This window comes from Gopherus flavomarginatus, chromosome 10 (assembly GCF_025201925.1).
Source record: "Gopherus flavomarginatus isolate rGopFla2 chromosome 10, rGopFla2.mat.asm, whole genome shotgun sequence".
Classification (NCBI taxonomy): Eukaryota; Metazoa; Chordata; order Testudines; family Testudinidae; genus Gopherus; species Gopherus flavomarginatus.
The window spans coordinates 81,055,495-81,081,204 of record NC_066626.1 but is presented as its reverse complement, the minus strand read 5'-3'; the positions used below and the strand labels follow the sequence as shown (position 1 = coordinate 81,081,204).

At 55.0% G+C, this 25,710-nt stretch overlaps 1 protein-coding gene across 6 annotated transcripts in view; it reads left to right on the top strand.

Annotated features, from left to right (window-relative positions):
* The first annotated feature begins 843 nt into the window (after positions 1-843).
* The window catches only part of CFAP65 (cilia and flagella associated protein 65), a 50,435-nt gene continuing 25,568 nt past the window's right edge, over positions 844-25,710 (top strand). Inside the window, exons 1-17 of one of the 6 annotated variants that reach the window (XM_050916904.1) lie at positions 844-871; positions 1,069-1,150; positions 1,397-1,584; positions 2,586-2,688; positions 4,905-5,071; positions 8,020-8,219; positions 8,812-8,957; positions 11,052-11,274; positions 11,992-12,257; positions 13,183-13,383; positions 13,827-14,189; positions 15,042-15,179; positions 16,163-16,408; positions 16,822-17,046; positions 17,602-17,760; positions 18,258-18,423; positions 19,108-19,236. In XM_050916904.1, the coding sequence (XP_050772861.1) occupies positions 1,076-1,150; positions 1,397-1,584; positions 2,586-2,688; positions 4,905-5,071; positions 8,020-8,219; positions 8,812-8,957; positions 11,052-11,274; positions 11,992-12,257; positions 13,183-13,383; positions 13,827-14,189; positions 15,042-15,179; positions 16,163-16,408; positions 16,822-17,046; positions 17,602-17,760; positions 18,258-18,423; positions 19,108-19,236 (2,995 nt within the window). In that variant the 5' untranslated portion in view covers positions 844-871; positions 1,069-1,075. Of the gene's footprint in view, positions 872-931; positions 1,151-1,396; positions 1,585-2,585; positions 2,689-4,904; positions 5,072-8,019; positions 8,220-8,811; positions 8,958-11,051; positions 11,275-11,991; positions 12,258-13,182; positions 13,384-13,826; positions 14,190-15,041; positions 15,180-16,162; positions 16,409-16,821; positions 17,047-17,601; positions 17,761-18,257; positions 18,424-19,107; positions 19,237-25,710 lie in introns of those variants that run through there. The other 5 variants (XM_050916906.1, XM_050916905.1, XM_050916903.1 and 2 more) reach the window with 5 other exon arrangements.

Genomic DNA, 25,710 nt, shown 5'->3' with positions numbered 1-25,710 from the left:
CGGGGCCCCGTGGCGCTGAATCTCCCCGCCCCCCCCCTGCTGCGGTACCGCACCCCGCCCCGGGGCCCCGCGGAACCCCCCTTCCCCCACCCCGCCCTGGGGCCCCGCGGAACCCCCCTTCCCCCACCCCGCCCTGGGGCCCCGCTGAACCCTCCTCCCCCTCCCCCACCCCGCCCTGGGGCCCCGCGGAACCCCCCCTCCCCCACCCCGCCCTGGGGCCCCACTGAACCCCCCCTCCCCCAGCCCCGCCCTGGGGCCCCGCTGAACCCCCCTCCCCCTCCCCCACCCCGCCCTGGGGCCCCGCTGAACCCTCCTCCCCCTCCCCCACCCCGCCCTGGGGCCCCGCTGAACCCCCCTCCCCCTCCCCCACCCCGCCCTGGGGCCCCGCTGAACCCCCCTCCCCCTCCCCCACCCCGCCCTGGGGCCCCACTGAACCCCCCCTCCCCCAGCCCCGCCCTGGGGCCCCGCTGAACCCCCCCTCCCCCAGCCCCGCCCTGGGGCCCCGCTGAACCCCCCCTCCCCCAGCCCCGCTACCCCCACCCCGCCCTGGGGCCCCACTGAACCCCCCCTCCCCCAGCCCCGCCCTGGGGCCCCGCTGAACCCCCCTCCCCCTCCCCCCCCCCGCCCTGGGGCCCCACGGAACCTCCCTTCCCCCACCCCGCCCTGGGGCCCCGCGGAACCCTCCCAGGAGCCCCCTGTACCCCTGCCCCTCCCCGCTCCTGAGGTAGCCTCACCCCGGTAACTCACACCCCAAGGCCCCACTGTTTTGGTAGCACCTACCCAAAGCCCTGAGCACTGTGCCCCCTGCAGGCTGCCTGGGCCCTGGCCAGGACCCACGAGGGGAGACCTGTTCCCTCGCCCAGCTCGGCAGGTGTCCAGGGTGGGAGCCTGGGGAGCCCCCTGGCTAGACTGGAGTGAGCAGGAGGGAACAGCCTGGCCCTGGGCAATGGCTTCAATGGGGCTTGGCAGGTTGGAGCTGGACTACTCGGATCAGCCCATCTCCCGGGCCAGGCTGTTCCCTTGGGACATTCCCGCAGGACATAGGAGCAACCTGCCCCTTCGTTTCAGGTGCCCGATGCTCGCCCAGATGCCCAGGGGGCTGCCAAGCGCCAACTCCGGCCGGAGACGCCGGTGCAACAGCATCAGGCAGGTGAGTGGCTAAAGCAAGGGGCCTTCAGGGACATTCTCATTGCTACTTGCCTGTTTCATGGCACCCTATAACTTCTGTGGGTTTGTGGGGGAGGCCACTGTGTTGTTGTGAAGGAGGGTCACAAAAGCCATCCAACGGCCCTTGGGGCTATGCTGTAGGAAGGATGGACCTCGCCCCCCTTGTGGCAGTTGAAGATCCCAGCACAGGCAGCTGACCATTGTGAGTGACTTCTCCCTTGTCCTTCAGGAAAAGCCAATGTCCCCCCTGAGGCCCCGCGAGCACTCTGTGAGGAAGGCCAAGGAGAAGAAAGGCACTTTCTGGGGCACAGAAGTGACAGAGGTTCTCCACTGGCATGGCTGGGAGCTGGGAAAGGAGTTTACCAAACATTTATCCTTGAAAAACGTTCACGTGAAAACCCAGAAGCTGAGTTACAGGTAGGTGGGGAGAGGGGAGATCCTCCTCACTAGTGGGAACAATCCGTCCCCATCCCTCCTATCACACTGATACCCTCATGGACCCTTCCATGGGTCCCTTCTGCCCCTTCTCCCATTTGCTGTGAGGTGGAGAATGTGCTCTCCGAATCACAGGGCAGGGCTGTGCTCTTTGCTTCAGGGCATGCCCTGTCTGAAACATGCCAGCTTGGGTATAGCAAGTGTTGTTCCTGGCAATAGTTTTTCAAGTGAAATGGCTTTTTTCTTTAAAATAATACTTCTGTCCTTGAGCTGTTTCTAACCCTAATGAGAATCAGCGTCTAGGGGGATAGAAATTCAGGCAAGATATGTATTAGGTTGTCACTGGTGTGGCCTGGAGCCAGTGCATCTGGTAAGCCCAGTAGGGCTACTCCTGCATCCCTTGTGACTAACTCAGCTCTGACTGTCACATTTCTGCCCTTTGCAGCTTTATAAATCATGCTGGGTTGCCTGGGTGCGGGCAGTGTAAAAATATTATTCAGGGAAGGAAAGGGGTCTGGTGCTTAGAGATCGGAATTGTCAGAACACCAGGGTTTTGTTTCTGCTTCTGCTGCTGATTTGCCAGGTGACCTTGGATGCAAAGTTTCGAAAGTGGCCTTTAATTTTGGGTTCCTTAAGTATTTGGATGCTTATCTTAAGACACCCAGGGCCTGATTTTTTTTTCAGGGATGCTGAGCGACTGCAGCCCCTGCTGCCTTCGGTTGGAGTTTGGGTGCCCAGGATTTCTGAGGATGGGGTCCAAGGTTTTTCAGTCTGGACATCTGAAATTAGAGGCTGGTTTTGGGGACACTGTCCTTAGCATCTCTGTGCCCTGTTGAATGGGATAATACTGCTTCCCTACCTGCCACGGGGGAAGTGAGGGGGAGGAAGGTGATACAGAAGGGTAAAAGTTATCATGGTTGGGGTAATTGACCAGGTGCTGACATCATCTCTGATGTGTCTCTTGTTTTGATTTGATTTTCTAGACCTCCTGCCACAAGATTTTTCATCACTGTTTTCCCACAGCCGATTGTCCTGAGCCCTGGGATGTCCTTAACTCTTCCCATCATTTTCCGCCCTTTGGAAAAGGTAAAACAGTACCTCCCAGAGCCCTTTTTGCTGCTTATATCACATCTGCGTTCAGACAAGACTCCAGGAAGGGAGGTCAGAGCTGTGGCTGTGGGGGTCAGAGATCCCTTTCTCAGGCGTTCTTTTGGGGTTTTTTAGGGTGTTTTTTTTTTTTTTTTTTTTTTTAAATTTCTTGAGCAAATACATCACTAGGGGAAGGTGCTGAAGTGGCAGCCCTGGAGACCAACAGCTTCTGTCCATCCACTGAATGGGCACAGCATGGGCAGCAGCAGGGTAACTTTACACCCCATGCTAGTATGCCCCAGTCCTGCCCTGACAGGACCTCCTATGGAGGGAGCATGGTTTCTCTGCAGAGTTTGCCAACATGTGGTTTCCACAGGGTACGTTCTCTGTATCTTGCATATTGCCTCTCCCTTCTCAACTCAGTGATGCTTGAGTTGACAGTCTCTTATTGTCACTCTGGGGCCTGGAACTGTGGAGGAGGTTAGTGAAGAGCCCTTGATTCTGGAACTCACTTTCCCCCTTGGCCCAACAAGGCCTGAGTCCACTGACCTGCGCACAGGGCATGGGCTATCGACTGACTGCAGGGCAGGTTGAGTGTCAAAAAGCTCCTCCCCCATTTTATTTCAGTCCACTGGAGAATTCATTTTGTGTCATTTTTGGTAGTGTGTTAATCTTGATGATTATTGTTTGCTTTTCTGTGTATTGCCCATGCGCTGAGACTAGAAAGATGGTGATGGGCAATGTGTGTGTGTGGATTGCATGTTAAATAAAAAAAGATATTTGAGCAAACAAAAATCAAGGATTCAAAGTGCTGGTTCCCACAGTATCTATAACTTGGCTAAGGTGCACAGCTGCATTATATAAGTCTATGTACTGTGAACTTGTATGCTGTGGGGGCTCAGAAAAACAGTAGGAAGCCTTTCACCCTGAGGGCATTGGTTCCACTCCGGCCTGAGTTTGGTGGACTGGTTGGCTCAGACATTCGGGAAGGGGTTATGGAACATTTCTCCTAGAGGTCTATGTTTGAGTCCAGACTATGTCAGTGGTGTTACCTTCCACTTCTGATTCAGTGGTCTGTGTGAAAGGAATCGATGGTCTTGTTCCACTTTCAAGCAGACGGGTCCACATATTCCCATAATACAAGAAGTAGGGGTCACCAAATGAAATTAATGGGCAGCAGGTTTAAAACAAATAAAAGGAAGTTCTTCTTCACACAGCGCACAGTCAACTTGTGGAACTCCTTGCCTGAGGAGGTTGTGAAGGCTGGGACTATAACAGGGTTTACAAGAGAACTGGATAAATTCATGGTGGTTAAGTCCATAAATGGCTATTAGCCAGGATGGGTAAGGAATGGTGTCCCTAGCCTCTGTTTTTCAGAGGATGGAGATGGATGGCAGGAGAGAGATCACTTGATCATTACCTGTTGGGTTCACTCCCTCTGGGGCACCTGGCATTGGCCACTGTTGGCAGACAGATACTGGACTAGGTGGACCTTTGGTCTGACCCGATCTGGCCGTTCTTATGTTCACATCACACCGTGCCACCCGTGCAATTGTCCGCCTACTGGCAGAGACACCAAGGATTGACTGGGCTGTAGAGAGTGGGTGCCATCTCGCCTACACAAGCATTAGTTCCAAGGCACGAGTGTGGCCCAGTGGGTTTGTGGTGTGTGGAAGATGTGTGCCTTGCCATTCCCTGCACTGTAACTGTTCTCTGGATAAACAGAGGCCATCAGCCTGCAACACTCAATCTGGCACCTTCCACCCGCAGGAAATGTAGTTAGGCCCCAGTCCAGCAAAGCACTTAGTCACATGCGTAAGTGCCTGTGCGTGCGGAGCCCCACTGAAGGCAAGGGGAGCTCTCGCAGGCTGAAATTCAGTACATACAAATGTGTTTTGCTGGATCAGGGTCTTAAAGCGGTTGAAAAAAGCAAACTGCTGGGAAACAAAGAAAGGTTAAATGAATGTGTCTGGTAATTCAAGCGCTGTGCTCTCTGGGGCTGCTGAGTCACTTCCATGAGACAGTGATTGCCAAGCCCTAGCACCTCCAGCGTGCGTGCTCCATCACCAACGCTCTTCCTACGGTGCTGGAATGACAGAATCTCCTGTGCCCAGAGGAGCGTGAGTGGCCAGGGAAAGAGCCCCAGGTGGTGGCAGGCTGGGTTCTGTCTCACTGCCCAGCTCTCTCTCTCTCTCTCCTTATTTTTTGAGCAGAAGGAGTATGAGGACAGCATCTGCTTTGAAAAGCCTGAGGGTAAGTTCTCTGTTGCCCTGCGGGCTACGCTTCCACGCCACAAGCTGCTCTTCCCAGACACCATCCAGCTGCCTCTCTGTGCCGTCCACGATTTTACAGAGGCCTCGTTTCCACTGTGCAACGTTGGGTGAGTAAGCCTGCAAAGCTGCTGCAGGTCGAGCAGAACCATGTTCGAGACCTGCTGGGGCTGAGCCAGCTGCTTTGTGCCCTCGGGCCAATTTGGCTTCTTTGGCTCATTGTTTCGATCTTGCCACGATTCCCACTGTAGGCTGTCATCATTCCTCTGGAAAGCCACCTCTGCAGTGCAAGACTTTCCAGGGTTAGGTTCTAAAGGGGAGGGCTCAGGGGTTGGGACTGGGAGAGAAGGCACCAGTTCCACCTGATCAAGAGGACTGAGAGCGTCAATCATAGAATATCAGGGCTAGAAGGGACTGCAGGAGTTCATCTGGTCCAAAGCAGGACCACTTCCCAGACAGATTTTTGCCCCAGATCCCTAAATGGCCCCCTCAAGGATTGAACTCATAATCCTGGGTTTAGTAGGCCAATGCTCAAACCACTGAGCTATCCCTCCCCCTAGAGAACTGGAGCACATGACTTATGAGGAGAGGCTGAGGGAACTGGGATTGTTTAGTCTGCAGAAGAGAAGAGTGATGGGGGATTTGATAGCTGCTTTCAACTACCTGAAAGGGAGTTCCAAAGAGGATGGATCTAGACTGTTCTCAGTGGTACCTGATGACAGAACAAGGAGTAATGGTCTCAAGTTGCAGTGGGGGAGGTTTAGCTTGGATATTAGGAAAAAAATTTTCACTAGGAGGGTGGTGAAGCACTGGACGGGGTTCCCTAGGTAGGTGGTGGAATCTCTATCCTTAAAAGGTTTTAAGGTCAGGCTTGACAAAGCCCTGGTTGGGATGATTTAGTTGGGGTTGGTCCTGTTTTGAGCAGGGGGTGGGACTAGATCTCTCCTGAGGTCCCTTCCAACCCTAAGATTCTATGATTCTATGACTGGCTAGCTCCAGAGGACGGACGTGGGAAACAGCCTTTCTGATCCAGGTCACTGTTTTGTTAGGGCTTGTCTACCCTTGAAATGCTACAGCAGGACAGCTGCAGTGCTTCAGTGTAGAAACTACTGACACCAATGTGAGGGGTTCTCCTGTTGGTGTAGGTATCCACCTCCCTGAGAGGCGGTAGCTAGGGCAACGGACGATTTCTGCTGTTGACCCAGCGCTGTCTGCACAGGGACTTAGTCAGTTTAACTGTGTTGCTGAGGGGTGTGGATTTTTCACACCCTTGACTGACATAACTAAACTGACCTAATTTTCTAGGTTAGCCCAGGCCTTTGTTGATTGAAAGTAAGTCTAATCTCTGTAGCCTGTTACCTGGCCTGGGGAATGGGAGGCTCTCCTAGATTTTAAGGCCAGAAGGGACTGTTATATCATCTAGTCTGACTGCATAACAGGCCCTGGGGGAGGATGCACTAGGTGGGCTCTTGAGGCCCCTGCCAGCCCCTATGTTTCTATAATTCCTCACAGGACAGGTATCTACATCACCCACCACCAGAGCACCTGCCACCCTAGTGGGAGTCTTGGCTAATGAAGCCATGGAAATGAAACTCTCCTCTCACTTCTAGAACTGGACTCTCTGGGGCAGGGCTGGGGCACGTGGGCAGGGCAGAGTGTGTGGGAAGCTTGCTGTGCTGAGCATGCTTTGTGGGTGAACAGAAGCCTTCAGTCTTAGGGCTGACAATCCAGCCTTAATTTTATCTAGAGAAAGAAGAGTGAAAGCCGGCTGGCCCTGCTGCCAGCGGTTAGTGTCTCTTGTGAGGGCTGGGGTTCAGATGCTGGGAATGATGGCAGGGAGATGCCCAGTTATCCAAGTGGTCCAAGCCTCCAGGGCACTCTAGTGCCCATTCCTCAACACAGCCTTTCAGCCGGGCCAAGTGTTCCATATTTCTGTCTGTCAGTGTACCTGATTTGAAAAAGCGAATCTCGGGGTTGAGACATTTGTTAGTAAATTCCCACCCCATTCCTGGGGAGCAGCCAGAGCTGGGCTGGTGGCTGAGTTTGTTCGTTCAGCCCTTCTCTGAGTTTGCCTCTCCACGCCGGCAAGCGAGCAGCACAGCAATGACAGCAGGGCTTTCAGGACCCGAGTCTGTTCTCTAGTGCGTCACTTCCACGCTGAGGCAGACAGCATAGATACTGCTGCTGCTCCAGGTGGCTGAGAGAAAGGAAGGCAGAGTGAGCGAAGAGGAAAGCGTAGCAAGCCTCAAGTATTGGTTGTGTGTTGGCATCCTCTGGCCTGGCGCGTTACATCTGTGTTATCTATGCCAAGGCCTGTCACTCGAGAATTGGCCTGGTTAGCTCCTACTGGTGCTGCATTGGCACACATAGTAACTGAACTGCTTTGCCCTTACGTCATCTTTTCTTGAACTGGCTGGGTGCCACAGGGGTGCTGTAAAGTGGGCTGACTGTTTCTCACTACAAACTGGTTACTCTGGTGAGGGACTCGGCCCCTGAGGATGTCATCTAAGAATAAGGAAAGTAGGAGTCATCATGGCTTTGATTGTTTTTGAGTGAAAGGGCAGTAGGCTCAGGGAGTGTCATACCAGAGAAGATAACCAAAGCTGTGGGGAGAGATTGATAAGAGGGCCAGCAGTGATGGGACTTTCAGGGCAGGAGGGGAAAGAGGGCTATGGTGGGAAAGCAGGTAGGTCGGCTTCCGGCCAGCTGGAACGGGCCAGGCTTCCCCTGGAGTGAAATGACCTTTCTTGTTTGGAAACTATCCCATGTTCTAAACCTGGGATGGTGAGTGTGTGGGGCCATTGGCAGTAAATTGTGGCTAGAGGGCACAGATGGCACAAGGGGAGCCAGGTGCAGATGGATCTGTCAGAAACCATTTTAAGTGTCCAAGTGCACTGTGGAGGGCTCTTGCCTTCTGCTGACACTCAGGGGTTGGCTGCTGCAGGAGGCAGGGCACGGGCCCCAGAGGCCCTGGGGAGGCACAGCCTCGGGGTGAATGTGCTCGGAGCGATGGGTTGAGGGTTTGATGTCTGCTTACCACACATCTCCATTTCCCTAGTGATCTAATGACATTATTTAACTGGGAGACACCAAGCCCTTTCCAGCTGACTCCGGTCAGTGGCATGCTGGAGCCAGGCTCTGAGTGCGTGGTGAAGGTGACCTTCCAGCCCCAGGTGGCACTGGTGTACGATGCGATAGCAGTGTGTTGGTTTGGAGACAATGAGGAACAGAAGAGGACCATCCAGCTAAGAGCCATCGGTGAGGCTTTTAGAGCATAAAGGCAAAAGAAGCCAGCACAGTCCATAAGCATGGGAGCCTGTGGAATCATATTCCAGACAAATGCATCAAGAGACCATGACTAATAGCCCTTCTGTTGTCCCATGCGAACCAGGGGTGGCCAAAGTGAAGCCCGCAGGTTGAAACTGGCCCATGAAATTCTGTAATATGATGTGTGATCATCATCATCTTTAATACAGAGAGAGTGTGGAGACTACAGGTCCCAGCATGCAGTGCTGCGGCTTGGTCCAAAGGGGTAATTCTCTTCCTCTTCAGTCACTTGATGCGGGAAGACAAGGTGATTTAATCTGCACAGTAGTAAAAACACTAGATGCAGCAGGATTCTTGCCTATACTAGGGCTCTCAGTGCTACCAGTTGGAGTGTTTTTCTAAGGCCAAAGTGTGGCTCCATGCGAGCGATTATCTTGAGCAACCACAGTCACTAAGACGTGGAACTGTTCTTTGCCAAGGGCCCTGCTGGCGTAAAGAGAACAGCTAGGTCTTGATGTGCGTTATCAGGAGAGTGACAAACAAAAGGACTTGCCTCTTGATCCAGCATTCTAATTTATAATAGCCAAGTATCCTCGCCTTCTGGTGAGTGTGCTGGGAGAACTGTGTGAAGATGTCGAGCCTGGGGACTTCCGGGACGTGCTGTGCTTTGGTTCTGTGGCTGTCGGCACCACTGTGGAGAGACACGTGGAGATCTGCAACCCATCTGTGGTGAGTTGGCAAGGCGGGCATAAGTCTGTTCCTTCCAGACCTCAGCCGCTAACACGCTTTATTCTCCCTACTACAGCTGTACAAATAACATGGGTGTGTGCAAGGGAGAGCACGGTGGGGGCCCGCGTGTCAGGAAGCTGTGAGCATGGGAACGGAATAAGACTGGCGCATTCGAAGAGACAAATAGATTTATAACCAGTGAAGAAGAGCCATGCGTTCCTCTCGTTTCACTGGGCATCAGCCACGCCGAGAGGGTCACTTCTCAGAGCAAAACTGGACTTTGCAAATGAGCGAATGACTGACGCTTGAGGAAAGGAGGGTGGGCGCAGCTGGCAGTGAGCTCGAGCCAGGCATAATGCAGACAGGCACTGTGCAGGCTTCCACCACCCCCACAGTTCTGCCAGGATGCCTCACTCCTGACCCTTAGTCCCCTGCTGTTCTGGTCCTGGCCACCCTGCACCCACCTCTGCCAGTGCTGGTCAGGCATATGTCAGGTGGCAACACACAAGATAAATAATACCATGGTGTCCAGGGGCGGCTCTAGGTATTTTGCAGCCCCAAGCATGGCAGGCAGGCTGCCGTCGGCAGCTTGCCTGCGGGAGGTCCCCGGTCCCGTGGATTCGGCGGCATGCCTGCAGGAGGTCTGCTGAAGCTGCGGGACCAGCGGACCCTCTGCAGGCATGCCGCCGAAGGCAACCTGCCTGCCGCCCTCGCAGCAACCGGCAGAGCGCCCCCCGTGGCTTGCCGCCCCAGGCACGTGCTTGTCATGCTGGTGCCCGGAGCCGCCCCTGATGGTGTCCTAATTAGTCAAGCAAACTGCCTTTCAATGCTCTTAGTGATGGCATTAAAATCTGCTGATACACCCAGGAGCCCTGCTTATTTCGATGGGGTTGCATAGTTCCAGCCTGCCCTGTGTTTCAGAGTGATCCCTGTCTGTCCTGGTGCCAAGGAGGTGTCTTTCTTGGGTTGATGGTTTCTCATTCCCAAGTGCCTCTCCTGCAGCTTATTTGATGTGCCCCTGGGACTCGCCTGAGCCTCGCTGGCGAGGAGGACATGCTCTACCTTAGGGCTCAAGAACCTTGGCTGTTTTCCATTAAAACAAACCACCTGTTTCACGCTTTACGGGTTTAGAAGATAAGAGCACAGGTTGAAAAGCCTGAGAAACAGACTCAGGAAGCCTTCCCCTGTAGATTACTCTTATTTCTCTTGTGAAAGCACCCAGAAGCCCCATACAGGGCCCAGGGCCCTATTAGTCAGTCAGTCCCTGCCCTTGTCTAAGATTCTTACACGGTAAAACAGATGGCTGAACAGACAGACGGGGATGGGGGACAGGAAGCAGTAGAGAGGGGTATCAGTCTTAGTGGGCAGTAATCGCTAGCCAGACGCACCTGCAGCTTTATGTTGCCGCTGGCTGAGGCTTTCTGGGACACAAATGATGACCATCCTTAAAGAAGCAGAGCTCTGTGTAAGCCTGAAAGCTCGTCTCTCTCGCCACCAGAATAGAAGATATTGCCTTGCTGACCTTGTCTGTCTACCATCCCGAAAAGCAGCCCAGCAGATGGCAGCATTTCCTGGGAAATCAGGAAAGGCACCTGCTTTACACTGGGTAGCCTGGTGACCCCAAAGGAGGGTGAGCTCCCTTCTCTGGATGGACATTTTGCTGTCAGGCCTCATTGGCTGCTTAGAGTTTTGGCTGAGTTTGCTGCTGAACAGACTGAGGGACAGATAGTCAGTGACCATGCAGGTGGGGGCTGTGCTGGCTTCCTCAGACAGCTCTGCAATGCACCTCAGTTCTGAACTGCCGCACCTGGCGGCAAACCCTCTCTTGGTGTCTCCTGCACAGAAGCAGCTAACCTTGCTGCTTTGGGAGTGTAGGCAGATGCCCACTAGAAACCAAGGGGAGGTTCTCCCCAACTCACGTCACTTATGACTTGCTTTAAATAAGACCCAGCTCTCTAAGGTGAAAGACAAGTACATTTGCCTACTCAGGGCTCAGCTGACATAAGAACACAGATCTTAAACTGATAGTCTTCAAAATGCAGAGCAACCTAGTCTGGACTGGAACTGTATGAACCTGCTCATCTTCCCCCACAGGTCAGCGTCCCGTTTAGGATTGAGAGAGCAAAGGAGCCCCTGCTCCGGGATTATGTCTTCTCTTGCGATGTCACACAGGCCATTGTTCCAACCAATGGGAAGCTGCTTATCTCTGTGCGCTTTAGCCCCCAGATAGTAGGGGTGCAGAGTGTGGACTATTTCATCATCGAGCCGGTAGGGAGCCTCACCCAAACGGTCCTGAAGGTGATTGGATCATGCAAAGGTATCAAAGGACAGTCCCCCATGTCTTCAGGCTCCTTCTCACTGTGGGGTAGGGGAGTGGCTGACAGAGTGCCCGGTACATGGGCTGGGACTGGCTTTCTGCCGGGTTCCAAGCTCCTCTTGGCCGCAGTGGGGTGTAAATTCTACCACTCGCTTGTGTTTTCACATGAGGCTATTGGAAGAGCACGTCCAGCTGTTTGCTGAGGCAGATTGGTTCAGGGAACCTGTCAGATGATTCGCTTCTGACTTGGGATGATCCACGTTCGCTGAAATAGAGTGTGCTGCAGGTAGGGCCAGCTCCAGGCCCCAGCGCGCCAAGCGCGTGCTTGGGGGGGCATGCTGCGGGGGGCACTCTGCAGGTTGCCGGGAGGGTGGCAGGCGGCTCCGCTGGACCTCCCGCAGGCGTCTCTGCAGAGGGTCCGCTGGTCCTGCGGCTCCGGTGGGCCTCCCGCAGACGTCTCTGCAGAGGGTCCGCTGGTCCTGCGGCTCCGGTGGGCCTCCCGCAGACGTCTCTGCAGAGGGTCCGCTGGTCCCGCAGCTCCGCTGGAGCATCCGCAGGGACGCCTGCGGGAGGTCCACTGGAGCCGCGGGACCGGCGAGTGGCAGAGCGCCCCCTGCGGTGTGCCGCCATGCTTGGAGCAGCGAAATGGCTAGAGCCGGCCCTGGCTGCATGAATAGAAATTGGTATGAAAGCTCCAGGCATTGGTGGTTGTTCCAGGTCCCTTAGTGTCCCTGCAACATTCCTTCATGAACTTTGGCTGGCTCAACCTTGGAGAGTGTGTGACGCAGCCTTTGGAAATCAGCAACATTTCGGATGTCCCTGCCTATTACCAGTTTGACATTGATGGCAGAGAGAGTGTCTTCTCCTTTGACCAGCCGTGTGGAGTCCTGAGCGGGATGGCCACTCTCATCCTGAGGGTGACCTTTCAGCCTACTCACCCTATCATCTGTTACCGCAGAGTGGTTTGCCTCGTCCATCACCAGGTAGGAGGGGCAGCAGGTGACACTGTTACTGAGATGTCAGAGCACGAAGGAAACCTTGGGAACTTGCATCGGAGAGGGGATGAGCAAAATGCTGGTGCAGAGCCTTGCTCATCGCTTGGTTATGTGTCTCCAGAGAGGGACGGGATCTGCAAGTGGCAGGAGAGTGCTGCATGGCGTTCTGCTGAGGAGATGTGTATAGGCTCAGGGACTAGTGTCGTCTATTTGATCTGGCTGTGTTAGGCACCAGGCAGCTGCTCTCATTTCAGAGCAAGATGTTTATCACCAACACCAGGTTAAAAAATGAAACACAAATTGCTTCCCCCACCTTGTTTGGTGATGAATGTCGGGCTATGTGTTGGGTCAGGTTGTGCTACTCAAGCTTTCCCCACGTGACTCTGCCAGCACACCTCAATCCTGACCTCCTGTTCCAGGGTGGGGCTCTCTTTCACAGCGCTGCCAATGTACCATAAGCCTGGCTACAGGGCCCCCCACCTCAACCCTGACCTGTCTGCAGTGCTCCCTTCTAGTCCTGGGCTCCCCTGCGTAGCCCTGTAAACCCATCACTGCGTCTCCTCCTAATCCAGCCTGAGCCTTTTCTGAGCAGACTCTTCACTAGGGTGTATTCTGCCAGGTGGTGTATTAGATCTGTAAACTCCTCTCACCTGTGAGTCAGGTTATGTGTCTGGAAATGAAGGGCTGGTGCACTGACCCGGCATTGTGTGCCATCTACATCCCTCCCTAATTCTAGCAGAGATATTGGGCCAAATCCAGAGGCAATGTCAATGGTGGTGACACAGTGCTAAGTCTGTAACTTACCCCAGGGCGGGAGGGGAGAGTGTATGTGTGATGCGTAACAGGAAAAGCAGCCAACCGGAGGGCAGTCAAAGTAGCCTGTTTCTTGCAAGTGTTTCTGGCACTTCCCCAGAATCCATTTTTCCTGGATTTGTTTGGTACCTGCCATTCTGATACAACTAAACCAGCCATCCTGCGGCCAAGACACCTCTTGTGGTACAGGACCAACATGGCACGAGGACTGACCTTCTACCCACCGGACATCCTGAGCTCGATGCTAAGGGAGGGGAAGCTGCAGATGGATGAAAATAGAGCCCTCAAGCTGCCTCCACAGGTATGGGCTGCCTTGTGCAGATGCCACGCTGCCCTTGCTCTGCCCACCAGGGTACCAGTTGCCCACTGCAAATGCCAGGCTGCCCTCATGCTAATTATGCAGTTACAACTGTATATAGCATATATTACTGGCATTCATCTGCCTGAGTTCTTATCCCAGCTCAGTTACTAGCCCACTGTGGGCCTTTGAACTAATCGCTGGACCTTCTCCTGCCTCAACCTCTGATTGAAATTTGGCTAAAAAGCAGGAGCCTCCTTGGATCCCAAATGCTGAGCTTTCCTGGGAAGTCCTCTGTGCTTAGTTACAGCTTGCTGGTCACCTTGGTAGCCAGGACTGTGAGGTCACCTGGGCTCCCATGTCCTGAGTCTCATTTCCCTGTAGGGAGTGTGCTTTGCTGTAGTGTTTACCCCGGGGCTAGACAGAGATCTGTTTCCTTCTCCTAGGTCCCTGAAGATAAGCCCCCTGAGGAGTACCCATACATCGACCCCATGACCGAATACTTCCATGATGGCATAACCAGCGACCTCACCATCTTTCCACCTCACGTCAGTGTCAGCGTTAGGGAGTTTGATTTTGGTTGCTGTGTGCGGCTCCAGGAGGTGGAACCACTTCCTCTCTGCCTGACCAACCACACCAAAGGAAAGATCACTGTTACATGGATATGCAGGCCAGAGAGTCCCTTCCGGGTGACCCCTGAAACCTGCGACATCCCACCTCTGAAATCCACAGCCTTTCGCCTCGTTTTCCACCCCTCTCAGCTCAACACTCTGTATGCAGCAGAGCTGGAAGGCTTTGCCTTCTACAAGGTCAGTAGGAATTACCAGAATCCACACCAAATGCAGCAGCATTAATGTCAAGGGCTCTACTGAAATCTAGACCTATGGCTTTCACCATGTCGGGCCTAAGATCTGTCCACCCCAGTGCTCCAGTCTCAAGGTAGAGAGTGAGTTAAGGAGAAATCGCATTGCCACCACACTGCCTGGGCGGGTTAGGCTGAGTTGGCTTTATTTAAACTGCATTTTGTCATATCGGACTTTCTCTGGTCTGAATGAGTGGCCTAGAGGACAAATGCTCCCCAACCAGCTGCCTGTTCCATTGCTGCTCCTTCCCTCTCTGTGGGCAGGCGTGGAAATACCCACAAAGTTTGACAACAAAATGGTTGAGAATCATTTCACTGACACCCTCCTTTTGCCATGTCCTGAGTTCAGGCCAGTCAGTGTGAGCAGCAGGATGGCTGGGGAGCAAAGAGTTGGTTCAATCATCCAGGACTCAGAAGAGCAAGGTTGAGTTCCCAGCTCTTCCACAGGCTTCCTGTGTCACCTTGGGCATGTCACTTAGTTTCCCTGGGCTTCCGTTGCTGTAACATGGGGCTAAGAGCACGTCACAGGCGTGTGGTGAGGGTGAATGCATTAAAGATTGTGAAGCTCAGATACCTGCAGTAATGGGGGACAGATAAGTACATAACTTATCTGGCATTGGGATGTCACTCTCTGGAGGTCATTCCTTCACTGACGCAGGTCGGCTCCTCTGTATCCCCTGAGGGTGGCAGTCATATGAATGGCTGCTCATGCTGGCCCATGTGCTATCTCATTTGAAGATGGTTCTGTGACACTTTCCCTCCCCACGGATGCACGATTCTGTCTCTCCTTTGCCTGCAGGTGCTGAGACTCTATAGTAATATCGAGGAGGACAGCACCATGTGTCCATCCTGGTGCCTGACCATCCGGCTGAGGGGCCACACCTTTGAAACAGATCGGCAGCACTTCATCCCGCATTATGTCCTGGACTCCCCCAAGGTGAGTGTGGTCGGTGTGTGTCACGTGGAAAGTACGTGGTGAATCTTTGATGTGGAGAGTCCTGGAGTACGTAACCCTCTCTCCTCCTGTCCTGGTCAGAGATGTGCTTTGGGTGGCTTCCTACCCTATGGAGAACTCCCAGCTTAGGACAGGTGGGGGAATCCCCCTGTATCCCAGTTCTCTTGCATCCCAGCTTGTAGTGAACAGCTTGGTTCTTCCTGTCAAAGCTGATCTTGTCGCTTTTAAGGATGGCAGAGAGAGCCCCTCTCCCCATGTGCCTTAGCTAGTCTCCAGCCATTGGGGGTTGGGGGGTCAGTGATAGAGCAGCACACCAAGACTTTGTTGGAAGAGAGTTGTCCTGCAAGGCAAAGTGAGACATAAGTTGTGCTCTTGCTGCTGTTTCTCCCATACCGGGGTTGTCCTTCCCACAAGGCTAAGGAAGATCTGACTTGCCCCATCTCCAGGAGCCTACAGCCTTCTAGGAAGAGCCCTCTTGAGAAGTCAGGCGAGACTCCCCAGCTAGCCCAGAGGCACCCAGCAAAGGGGCTCCCTTGGTAACTTGCCAAGAACCCAATAGCCACCCATGATTTGCATAAAGTGGAGCAGATTGCAGCCATCTTTGTCTTTAACCCAGAGTGGGGCCTGCAGAGGCTGCTGGCCCCAGGGTGCTGTTTGGATTGGTAAGGAGCATGGCGTGCTGGGCATGGAGTCTCAGCAGGCCACTTCAGACAAATAAAGGAGCGGGCAGATGCAGTCCTCACAGCTCCACAGGTTGCTGTCAATCTGTTGGCTGCACTTTCTCTGCCTTAGAGTGAATTCACTTTCTTCTCTTGCTTCCTTAGAAGTAGTGGCAGGGTTCATCAAGGGCTCAGGCTGGTGCTTGTCAGATTCTGGAAAGGGGAATTCAACTAGACAGAGATTTCCTGTGTAAACTGGCCTTCTGAAATGAACCCAGCCCTCCCGGCTCACTTTCTGTCCATCAGGTGTTCCCTGCGGTGGGTCCGAACACCAACACCTACTGCAGCATGCTGCTCTGGAACGTTGGCACCTCCCCGATCACCTTCTGCATGAACCAGGACACCTGTCACTCTGTTTTGGTCAAACCCTGCTCAGGGTACGTAGCCCCGGGAGCCCACCAGATCTTCCTTCTCTCAACGCAGCCGGCGGACATGGCCACACACCAGCACATCCTGTCCTTGCAGTTGAACTCCTATCCCAAGTACACCCAGGTAGGGCGAGGGTAGAAGGGCTGTTTTGTATTCTGTTCTCTCCCTTCGTGATAACCTTCACCATGGGCCTGGTTATTCCTCCTTTTTGGTAGTTTGGTTTCTTCTGTTTTGGAAATGGGAATTTAAAGTCTTCTAAAATGTCCTTTAGGTGGCATCAGTGTGCCCATTTCTTATTGGCACAGCAGGTGCCTTCCAGGGCCTGGTGCCCCTTGTTCTCCTGCCTGCTTTGTGCCAAGGTTTCTTCAGGACTCTCCATGCAGCACAACAGGAAGGCCCAGAGTCCTTCCTCCTTCAAGCTCAGCCCTGTTGTGATCCCAGATGCCTTTTGGAAGGAGCTGCAAATTTGCCTGGTCTTTTTAGAACTCAGCTAAGGTTTCCTGCTACTGTCTGTTCCCTTTCCCTGAGTCCCGTAGGAGATCCAGCTCCGGAGCAGTGGCGAGTCCCTTCTGTTGCTCTTAGAAGGAGATGGGAATCTGTTCTTCAAGCCTACCTGTGTGGGGACCTCAACCACACGCACTTACACCATAAAGAACTGCACAAGGTTACCGATGCATTTCAAGTGGAAGATCCAAGAGTCTGACAGCAAGGTCCTGTCTGTCAAGCCTGCCACAGGGGTCATCCAGCCCAACGAAGCCTTGGTGAGTTCTGCCAAAGTCATTTTCTTCCACCACCCACCATACAGCTGAGAGCAAAAACACATGGCAGCAGTTTGTAGCCCCACTGGCCAAGAGCAGAGGGTGCCAGTGCATGTCTCGGGAAGGGTAGCTAGCCAGCTTCCTCCAGCTTGATCTGGAAGTAAGTTTGCTCCACCACATCCTTGTTTCGTTCCAGGCACTAGGAGCAAATATATTGTAAACCACTGGGCAGGTTTCCCTCTGCATCTCCGTGGAGTGTAGCAAGAAGTGGTGTATCTGAGAAGGCCTGGTTGTGAGTGTCTAGGCATGTGTTGCCAGTAAGAACCCCCAACACAGGGGTCAGGTAATGGGCAGACACAATCGGGAGTCAGGACAGAGCTGAATGGAAGGATGGTTGCTGGAGTGTGACTGAGACACCGGTGAGGGATGAAGGTGCTGTCTGTCTTACACACCCAGGATTGTCAGCTGCTCCACAATGTGTTTGGAATTGACTCCCTGGCCCGGGCAGTGGAAAGGCTGGGAACACCAGTGAATGCCCTCTCCCTCCTGTGATTCCAGGCTCAGGCATGGACCTTTACTCCTGGGGAGGAGACCAAGTATCTCCTGCGAAGCTGGGTGTCAGTCTGGAGAGCCCAAGGGAGTTCAGCTCCTGAGTTTCCTGAGAGCACCCGCTACACCCTGCGGGTTATTGGTGAGGGGGCACTCGGCACCATTATGGTAAGTACCAGAGTGTGGGAGAGGGGGAAGAGAAGGAGTGTCTCCCCGAGGGATTAATTGGCTAAGCAGAATCTCCAGCCTCCTAGTAAAGTACTAGAGGAAGGTGGGACAACTGGTGCTTGGAGCCCAATGGCAGCTTCTTTCCAGAGGGAAGGAGGTGATTGTAGAGGAAAGAATGTTACTCCTGCTCTGCTGTACTTCTGGGTTGGCCTTGCATTCAGCAAGATCCATCACCCACCCATCGTTTTGTTATCAGGTGCCTATGCAGTTCCCCTCCTCTTTGCGTGGGCAAGGCTCCATAGTAAGACTACAAGTCCCAGCAGGCAATGCTTTATAATCTCTGTGGTGCAGATTGGGTCCCAGAGAAACTTTACGCATCCCTGTGCTACACTGTGTATATTGGCCAAGCCCAATAGCAGCCTTGTCCTGCCCCCTGATCAGTCTGTGCTGATGTAACAATACCAGCCTGATCCTTGTGTGCTGGCTTTGGGCTCTAGGCTCAGGAAGAGCAGCTGGACCTAGGGAACATTCTGGTTGGCAGCCTGCAGTCCTGTGACCTTGTATTGTTGAATAATGGGACCTGTTCTCTGAACTACATCCTCCACGTGGAGCAGATAATCGCAGGACCATGTGACCCTGAGGAAGTCCTCAGCGATCCGCTAGGTATTAAAAGAATGTGTGGGGAGGCGGGATGGGGGGCACTGGGCCTTGTTTTTATTGCAGGCAAAGGCATTCTAAAATGGACGAATTGCTCTTGCCAGCTTGAGAAACACCTTTCTATGACAGCTGGTATGTTTGAGAAGGTGCAGGTGTGTCCTGTCTGTCTGTCTGTCATTTTATACTGGGTACCTAGTACAAACCTCTGCCACGATTATTAGAGCTGTAACACATTTCTACTAAAACAAAAGCTCCCTGTTCTCATCACTCACCAGTATTGCTCACTTCATCTGAAAATTTCCATGCTGGAGTCCTGCTCAAAGTTTCAGCTAAAGGGTAAAATTTTGAGCAAAATCAATTCAGAAGTTTTCGGATTTGGGAAAAAAACCACTTTCTTTTTAAAATAATATCAGTGCACAGATTTCTAAACAGGGCTAGAAGCAAAACCAGACTGACACTTGGCGCTTGTCCTGGAGAGTCCTCCATGAGGACTAGCGTGTGTCCGTGTTTGGTTTGGATTGAGCAGTTAGGTCTGTTTGAAAATGACACACTGGGTGTGTGCAGAATGAATATATACATTCTGAACACGCTATGTATACGATGTAGCTTGATATATACAGAGAGAGAATTATCCTGAGACCAAGAGGTCAGTGCCCTCCCAGTACTCACTTTCTTTCCTTTCCCTTGCAGCTTTAGAGCTGGATCATTACAAGGGGATGATTCCTGCAAGGTCAAAGTCCATTGTCCAAGCAACCGTCAGCCCAGCCCGTCAACTGCATTACACCTGGGCAATCAGTTACACCATTTCCATGCCCAAAGGTGAGAGCCCTAGCTTGCCAGGAAGGACCAAAAGGGCTGTTCCATTGCATCCAGCCAGGGGGCCCTTTCCACGCCAGACAAACTGTCTGAATCTGCCAAGATGTCAGCTCCCAGCTGCGCTTCTCCCTCCATTCCCAGTGGATTACTCCTGCTTCCAGGAGTCTCTGTGCTGAACAGCTTGGCTGGACTCACGGGATGTTTTCCTTTCTCCCTTGCCCCCATGCTGTCTGCAGAGATGGCATTAGACACAGGTGCCGAGGCAGAGATGGCGTTAGACACAGCTGAGCCCTGGGGTGCTGAGGCAGAGATGGCGTTAGACACAGCTGAGCCCTGGGGTGCCAAGAGAGAGATTGCGTTAGACACAGCTGAGCCCTGGGGTGCAGAGGCAGAGATGGCGTTAGACACAGCTGAGCCGTGGGGTGCTGAGGCAGAGAAGGCGTTAGACACAGCTGAGCCCTGGGGTGCAGAGGCAGAGATGGCGTTAGACACAGCTGAGCCCTGGGGTGCAGAGGCAGAGATGGCGTTAGACACAGCTGAGCCCTGGGGTGCTGAGGCAGAGATGGCGTTAGACACAGCTGAGCCCTGGGGTGCCGAGGCAGAGATGGCGTTAGACACAGCTGAGCCCTGGGATGCCGAGGCAGAGATGTCGTTAGGCACAGCTGAGCCCTGGGGTGCCGAGGCAGAGATGGCGTTAGACACAGCTGAGCCCTGGGGTGCTGAGGCAGAGATGGCGTTAGACACAGGGGTGCCGAGGCAGAGATGGCATTAGACACAGCTGAGCCCTGGGGTGCCAAGGCAGAGATGGCATTAGACACAGCTGAGCCCTGGGGTGCCGAGGCAGAGATGGCGTTAGACACAGCTGAGCCCTGGGGTGCTGAGGCAGAGATGGCGTTAGACACAGGGGTGCCGAGGCAGAGATGGCATTAGACACAGCTGAGCCTGGGGTGCCAAGGCAGAGATGGCGTTAGGCACAGCTGAGCCTTGGGGTGCGAGGCAGAGATGGCGTTAGACACGGCTGAGCCCTGGGGTGCTGAGGCAGAGATGGCATTAGACATGGGTGCCGAGGCAGAGATGGCGTTAAACACAGCTGAGCCCTGGGGTGCTGAGGCAGAGATGGTGTTAGGTACAGCTGAGCCCTGGGGTGCTGAGGTAGAGATGGCGTTAGACACAGGGGTGCCGAGGCAGAGATGACGTTAAACACAGCTGAGCCCTGGGTGCCAAGGCAGAGATGGTGTTAGGCACAGCTGAACCCTGGGTGCCAAGGCAGAGATGGCATTAGACACAGCTGAGCCCTGGGGTGCCGAGGCAGAGATGGCGTTAAACACAGGGGTGCCGAGGCAGAGATGGCGTTAAACACAGCTGAGCCCTGGGGTGCTGAGGCAGAGATGGCGTTACACACAGGGGTGCCGAGGCAGAGATGGCATTAAACATAGCTGAGCCCTGGGGTGCCGAGGCAGAGATGGCGTTACACACAGGGGTGCCCTGGGGTGCCGAGGCAGAGATGGCGTTAGACACATCTGAGCCCCGGGGTGCCGAGGCAGAGATGGCGTTAGACACAGTTGAGCCCTCGGGTGCCTAGGCAGAGATGGCGTTAGACACAGCTGAGCCCTGGGGTGCTGAGGCAGAGATGGCGTTAAACACAGCAGAGCCCTGGGGTGCTGAGGCAGAGATGGCGTTAGGCACAGCTGAGGTAGAGATGGCATTAGACAGAGCTGAGCCCTGGGGTGCTGAGGCAGAGATGGCGTTAGACACAGGGGTGCCGAGGGAGAGATGGCGTTAGACACAGTTGAGCCCTGGGGTGCTGAGGCAGAGATGGCGTTAGGCACAGCTGAGGTAGAGATGGCGTTAGACACAGCTGAGCCCTGGGGTGCTGAGGCAGAGATGGCGTTAGACACAGGGATGCTGAGGGAGAGATGGCGTTAGACACAGCTGAGCCCTGGGGTGCTGAGGCAGAGATGGCGTTAGACACAGCTGAGCCCTGGGGTGCTGAGGCAGAGATGGCATTAGACATGGGTGCCGAGGCAGAGATGGCGTTAAACACAGCTGAGCCCTGAGGTGCTGAGGCAGAGATGGTGTTAGGTACAGCTGAGCCCTGGGGTGCCGAGGCAGAGATGGCGTTAGACACAGCTGAACCCTGGGTGCCGAGGCAGAGATGGCATTAGACACAGCTGAGCCCTGTGGTGCCGAGGCAGAGATGGCGTTAAACACAGGGGTGCCGAGGCAGAGATGGCGTTAGACACAGCTGAGCCCTGGGGTGCTGAGGCAGAGATGGTGTTAGGTACAGCTGAGCCCTGGGGTGCTGAGGTAGAAATGGCGTTAGACACAGGGGTGCCGAGGCAAAGATGACGTTAAACCACAGCTGAGCCCTAGGGTGCCAAAGCAGAGATCGTGTTAAGGCACAGCTGAGCCCTGGCGTGCCGAGGCAGAGATGGATTTAGACACAGCTGAACCCTGGGTGCCGAGGCAGAGATGGCATTAGACACAGCTGAACCCTGGGGTGCCGAGGCAGAGATGGCGTTAAACACAGGGGTGCCGAGGCAGAGATGGCGTTAGACACAGCTGAGCCCTGGGGTGCCGAGGCAGAGATGGCGCTAGGCACAGCTGAGGTAGAGATGGCGTTAGACACAGCTGAGCCCTGGGGTGCTGAGGCAGAGATGGCTTTAGACACAGGGGTGCCTAGGGAGAGATGGCGTTAGACACAGCTGAGCCGTGGGGTGCTGAGGCAGAGATGGCGTTAGGCACAGTGTGCTGAGGCAGAGATGGCGTTAGACAAAGCTGAGCCCTGGGGTGCCAAGGCAGAGATGACGTTAGACACAGCTGAGCCCTGGGGTGCTGAGAGAGAGATGGCATTAGACACAGCTGAGCCCTGGGGTGCTGAGGCAGAGATGGCGTTAGGCACAGCTGAGCCCTGGGGTGCTGAGAGAGAGATGGCGTTAGACACAGCTGAGCCCTGGGGTGCTGAGGCAGAGATGGCGTTAAACACAGCTGAGCCCTGGGTGCCGATGCAGAGATGGCGTTAGACACAGCTGAGCCCTGGGGTGCTGACGCAGAGATGGCGTTAGACACAGCTGAGCCCTGGGATGCTGAACCAGAGATGGCATTAGGCACAGCTGAGCCCTGGGGTGCTGAGATAGAGATGACGTTAGACACAGGAGTGCCAAGGCAGAGATGGCGTTAGACACAGCTGAGCCCTGGGGTGCTGAGGTAGAGATGGTGTTAGACACAGCAGAGCCCTGGGGTGATGAGGCAGAGATGGCGTTAGACACAGCTGAGCCCTGGGATGCTGAACCAGAGATGGCATTAGGCACAGCTGAGCCCTGGGGTGCTGAGATAGAGATGGCGTTAGAGACAGGTGAGCCGAGGCAGAGATGGCGTTAGACACAGATGAGCCCCGGGGTGCTGAGGTAGAGATGGTGTTAGACACAGCTGAGCCCTGGGGTGATGAGGCAGAGATGGCGTTAGACACAGGAGTGCCGAGGCAGAGATGGCATTAGACACAGCTGAGCCCTGGGGTGCTGAGGCAGAGATGGCATTAGACATGGGTGCCGAGGCAGAGATGGCGTTAAACACAGCTGAGCCCTGAGGTGCTGAGGCAGAGATGGTGTTAGATACAGCTGAGCCCTGGGGTGCTGAGGCAGAGATGGCGTTAGACACAGCTGAACCCTGGGTGCCGAGGCAGAGATGGCATTAGACACAGCTGAGCCCTGTGGTGCCGAGGCAGAGATGGCGTTAAACACAAGGGTGCCGAGGCAGAGATGGCGTTAGACACAGCTGAGCCCTGGGGTGCTGAGGCACAGATGGCGTTACACACAGGGGTGCCGAGGCAGAGATGGCGTTAAACACAGCTGAGCCCTGGGGTGCCGAGACAGAGATCGCGTTACACACAGGGGTGCCCTGGGGTGCCGAGCCAGAGATGGCGTTAGACACAGCTGAGCCCTGGGGTGCCGAGGCAGAGATGGCGTTAGACACAGTTGAGCCCTCGGGTGCCTAGGCAGAGATGGCGTTAGACACAGCTGAGCCCTGGGGTGCTGAGGCAGAGATGGCGTTAGGCACAGCTGAGGTAGAGATGGCGTTAGACACAGCTGAGCCCTGGGGTGCTGAGGCAGAGATGGCGTTAGACACAGGGGTGCCGAGGGAGAGATGGCGTTAGACACAGCTGAGCCCTGGGGTGCTGAGGCAGAGATGGCGTTAGGCACAGCTGAGGTAGAGATGGCGTTAGACACAGCTGAGCCCTGGGGTGCTGAGGCAGAGATGGCGTTAGGCACAGTGTGCTGAGGCAGAGATGGCGTTAGACACAGCTGAGCCCTGGGGTGCTGAGGCAGAGATGGCGTTAGGCACAGCTGAGCCCTGGGGTGCTGAGGTAGAGATGGTGTTAGACACAGCTGAGCCCTGGAGTGATGAGGCAGAGATGGTGTTAGGTACAGCTGAGCCCTGGGGTGCTGAGGTAGAAATGGCGTTAGACACAGGGGTGCCGAGGCAGAGATGGCGTTAGACACAGCTGAGCCCTGGGGTGCTGAGGCAGAGATGGTGTTAGGTACAGCTGAGCCCTGGGGTGCTGAGGTAGAAATGGCGTTAGACACAGGGGTGCCGAGGCAAAGATGACGTTTAACACAGCTGAGCCCTAGGGTGCCAAAGCAGAGATCGTGTTAAGGCACAGCTGAGCCCTGGGGTGCCGAGGCAGAGATGGCGTTAGACACAGCTGAACCCTGGGTGCCGAGGCAGAGATGGCATTAGACACAGCTGAGCCCTGGGGTGCCGAGGCAGAGATGGCGTTAAACACAGGGGTGCCGAGGCAGAGATGGCGTTAGACACAGCTGAGCCCTGGGGTGCCGAGGCAGAGATGGCGTTAGACACAGCTGAACCCTGGGTGCCGAGGCAGAGATGGCATTAGACACAGCTGAGCCCTGGGGTGCCGAGGCAGAGATGGCGTTAAACACAGGGGTGCCGAGGCAGAGATGGCGTTAGACACAGCTGAGCCCTGGGGTGCCGAGGCAGAGATGGCGTTAGACACAGCCCTGGGGTGCTGAGGCAGAGATGGCGTTAGACACAGGGGTGCCGAGGGAGAGATGGCGTTAGACACAGCTGAGCCGTGGGGTGCTGAGGCAGAGATGGCGTTAGGCACAGTGTGCTGAGGCAGAGATGGCGTTAGACAAAGCTGAGCCCTGGGGTGCCAAGGCAGAGATGACGTTAGACACAGCTGAGCCCTGGGGTGCTGAGAGAGAGATGGCATTAGACACAGCTGAGCCCTGGGGTGCTGAGGCAGAGATGGCGTTAGGCACAGCTGAGCCCTGGGTGCTGAGAGAGAGATGGCATTAGACACAGCTGAGCCCTGGGGTGCTGAGGCAGAGATGGCGTTAAACACAGCTGAGCCCTGGGTGCCGATGCAGAGATGGCGTTAGACACAGCTGAGCCCTGGGGTGCCGAGGCAGAGATGGCGTTAGACACAGCTGACCCCTGGGGTGCCGAGGCAGAGATGGCGTTAGACACTGCTGAGCCCTGGGTACTGAGACAGAGATGACGTTAGACACAGGGGTGCCGAGGCAGATATGGCGTTAGACATAGCTGAGCCCTGGGGTGCCAAGGCAGAGATGGCGTTAGACTCAGGGGTGCCGAGGCAGAGATGACGTTAAACACAGCTGAGCCCTGGGTGCCAAGGCAGAGATGGTGTTAGACACAGCTGAGCCCTGGGGTGCTGAGGTAGAGTTGGCGTTAGACACAGGGGTGCCGAGGCAGAGATGGCGTTAGGCACAGCTTTGCCCTCGGGTGCCGAGGCAGCGATGTCGTAAGACACAGCTGAGCCCTGCGGTGCCGAGGCAGAGATGGTGTTAGACACAGCTGAGCTCTGGGGTGCCTGCTAGAGATGGCGTTACACACATGGGTGCCCTGGGGTTCCGAGGCAGAGATGGCGTTAGACACAGCTGAGCCCTGGGGTGCCGAGGCAGAGATGGCGTTAGACACAGCTGAGCCCTGGGGTGCCTAGGCAGAGATGGCATTAGACACAGCTGAGCCCTGTGGTGCCAAGGCAGAGATGGCGTTAGACACAGGGGTGCCGAAGCGGAGATGGCGTTAGACACAGCTGAGCCCTGGGGTGCTGAGATAGAGATGGCATTAGACACAGCTGTGCCCTGGGGTGCTGAGGTAGAGATGGCGTTAGACACAGGGGTGCCGAGGCAGAGATGGCGTTAGACACAGCTGAGCCCTCGGGTGCTGAGGCAGAGATGGCGTTAGACACAGCTGAGCCCTGGGATGCCGAGGCAGAGATGGCGTTAGACACAGCTGAGCCCTGCGGTGCTGAGGCAGAGATTGTTCCCAGTCCACCCATTCCCCACATTGTCCCCTCTCCTCCACATGCTGATGCCCCACCTATGCAGCTTCCTTGTATATGTCTTATAACAGACATGTTCGTGTCTTGATTGCTTCTGACACGTGTGCCAAGGCATCCCAGGCAGGGGTCTGGGCCTCCGGTGGGGATCC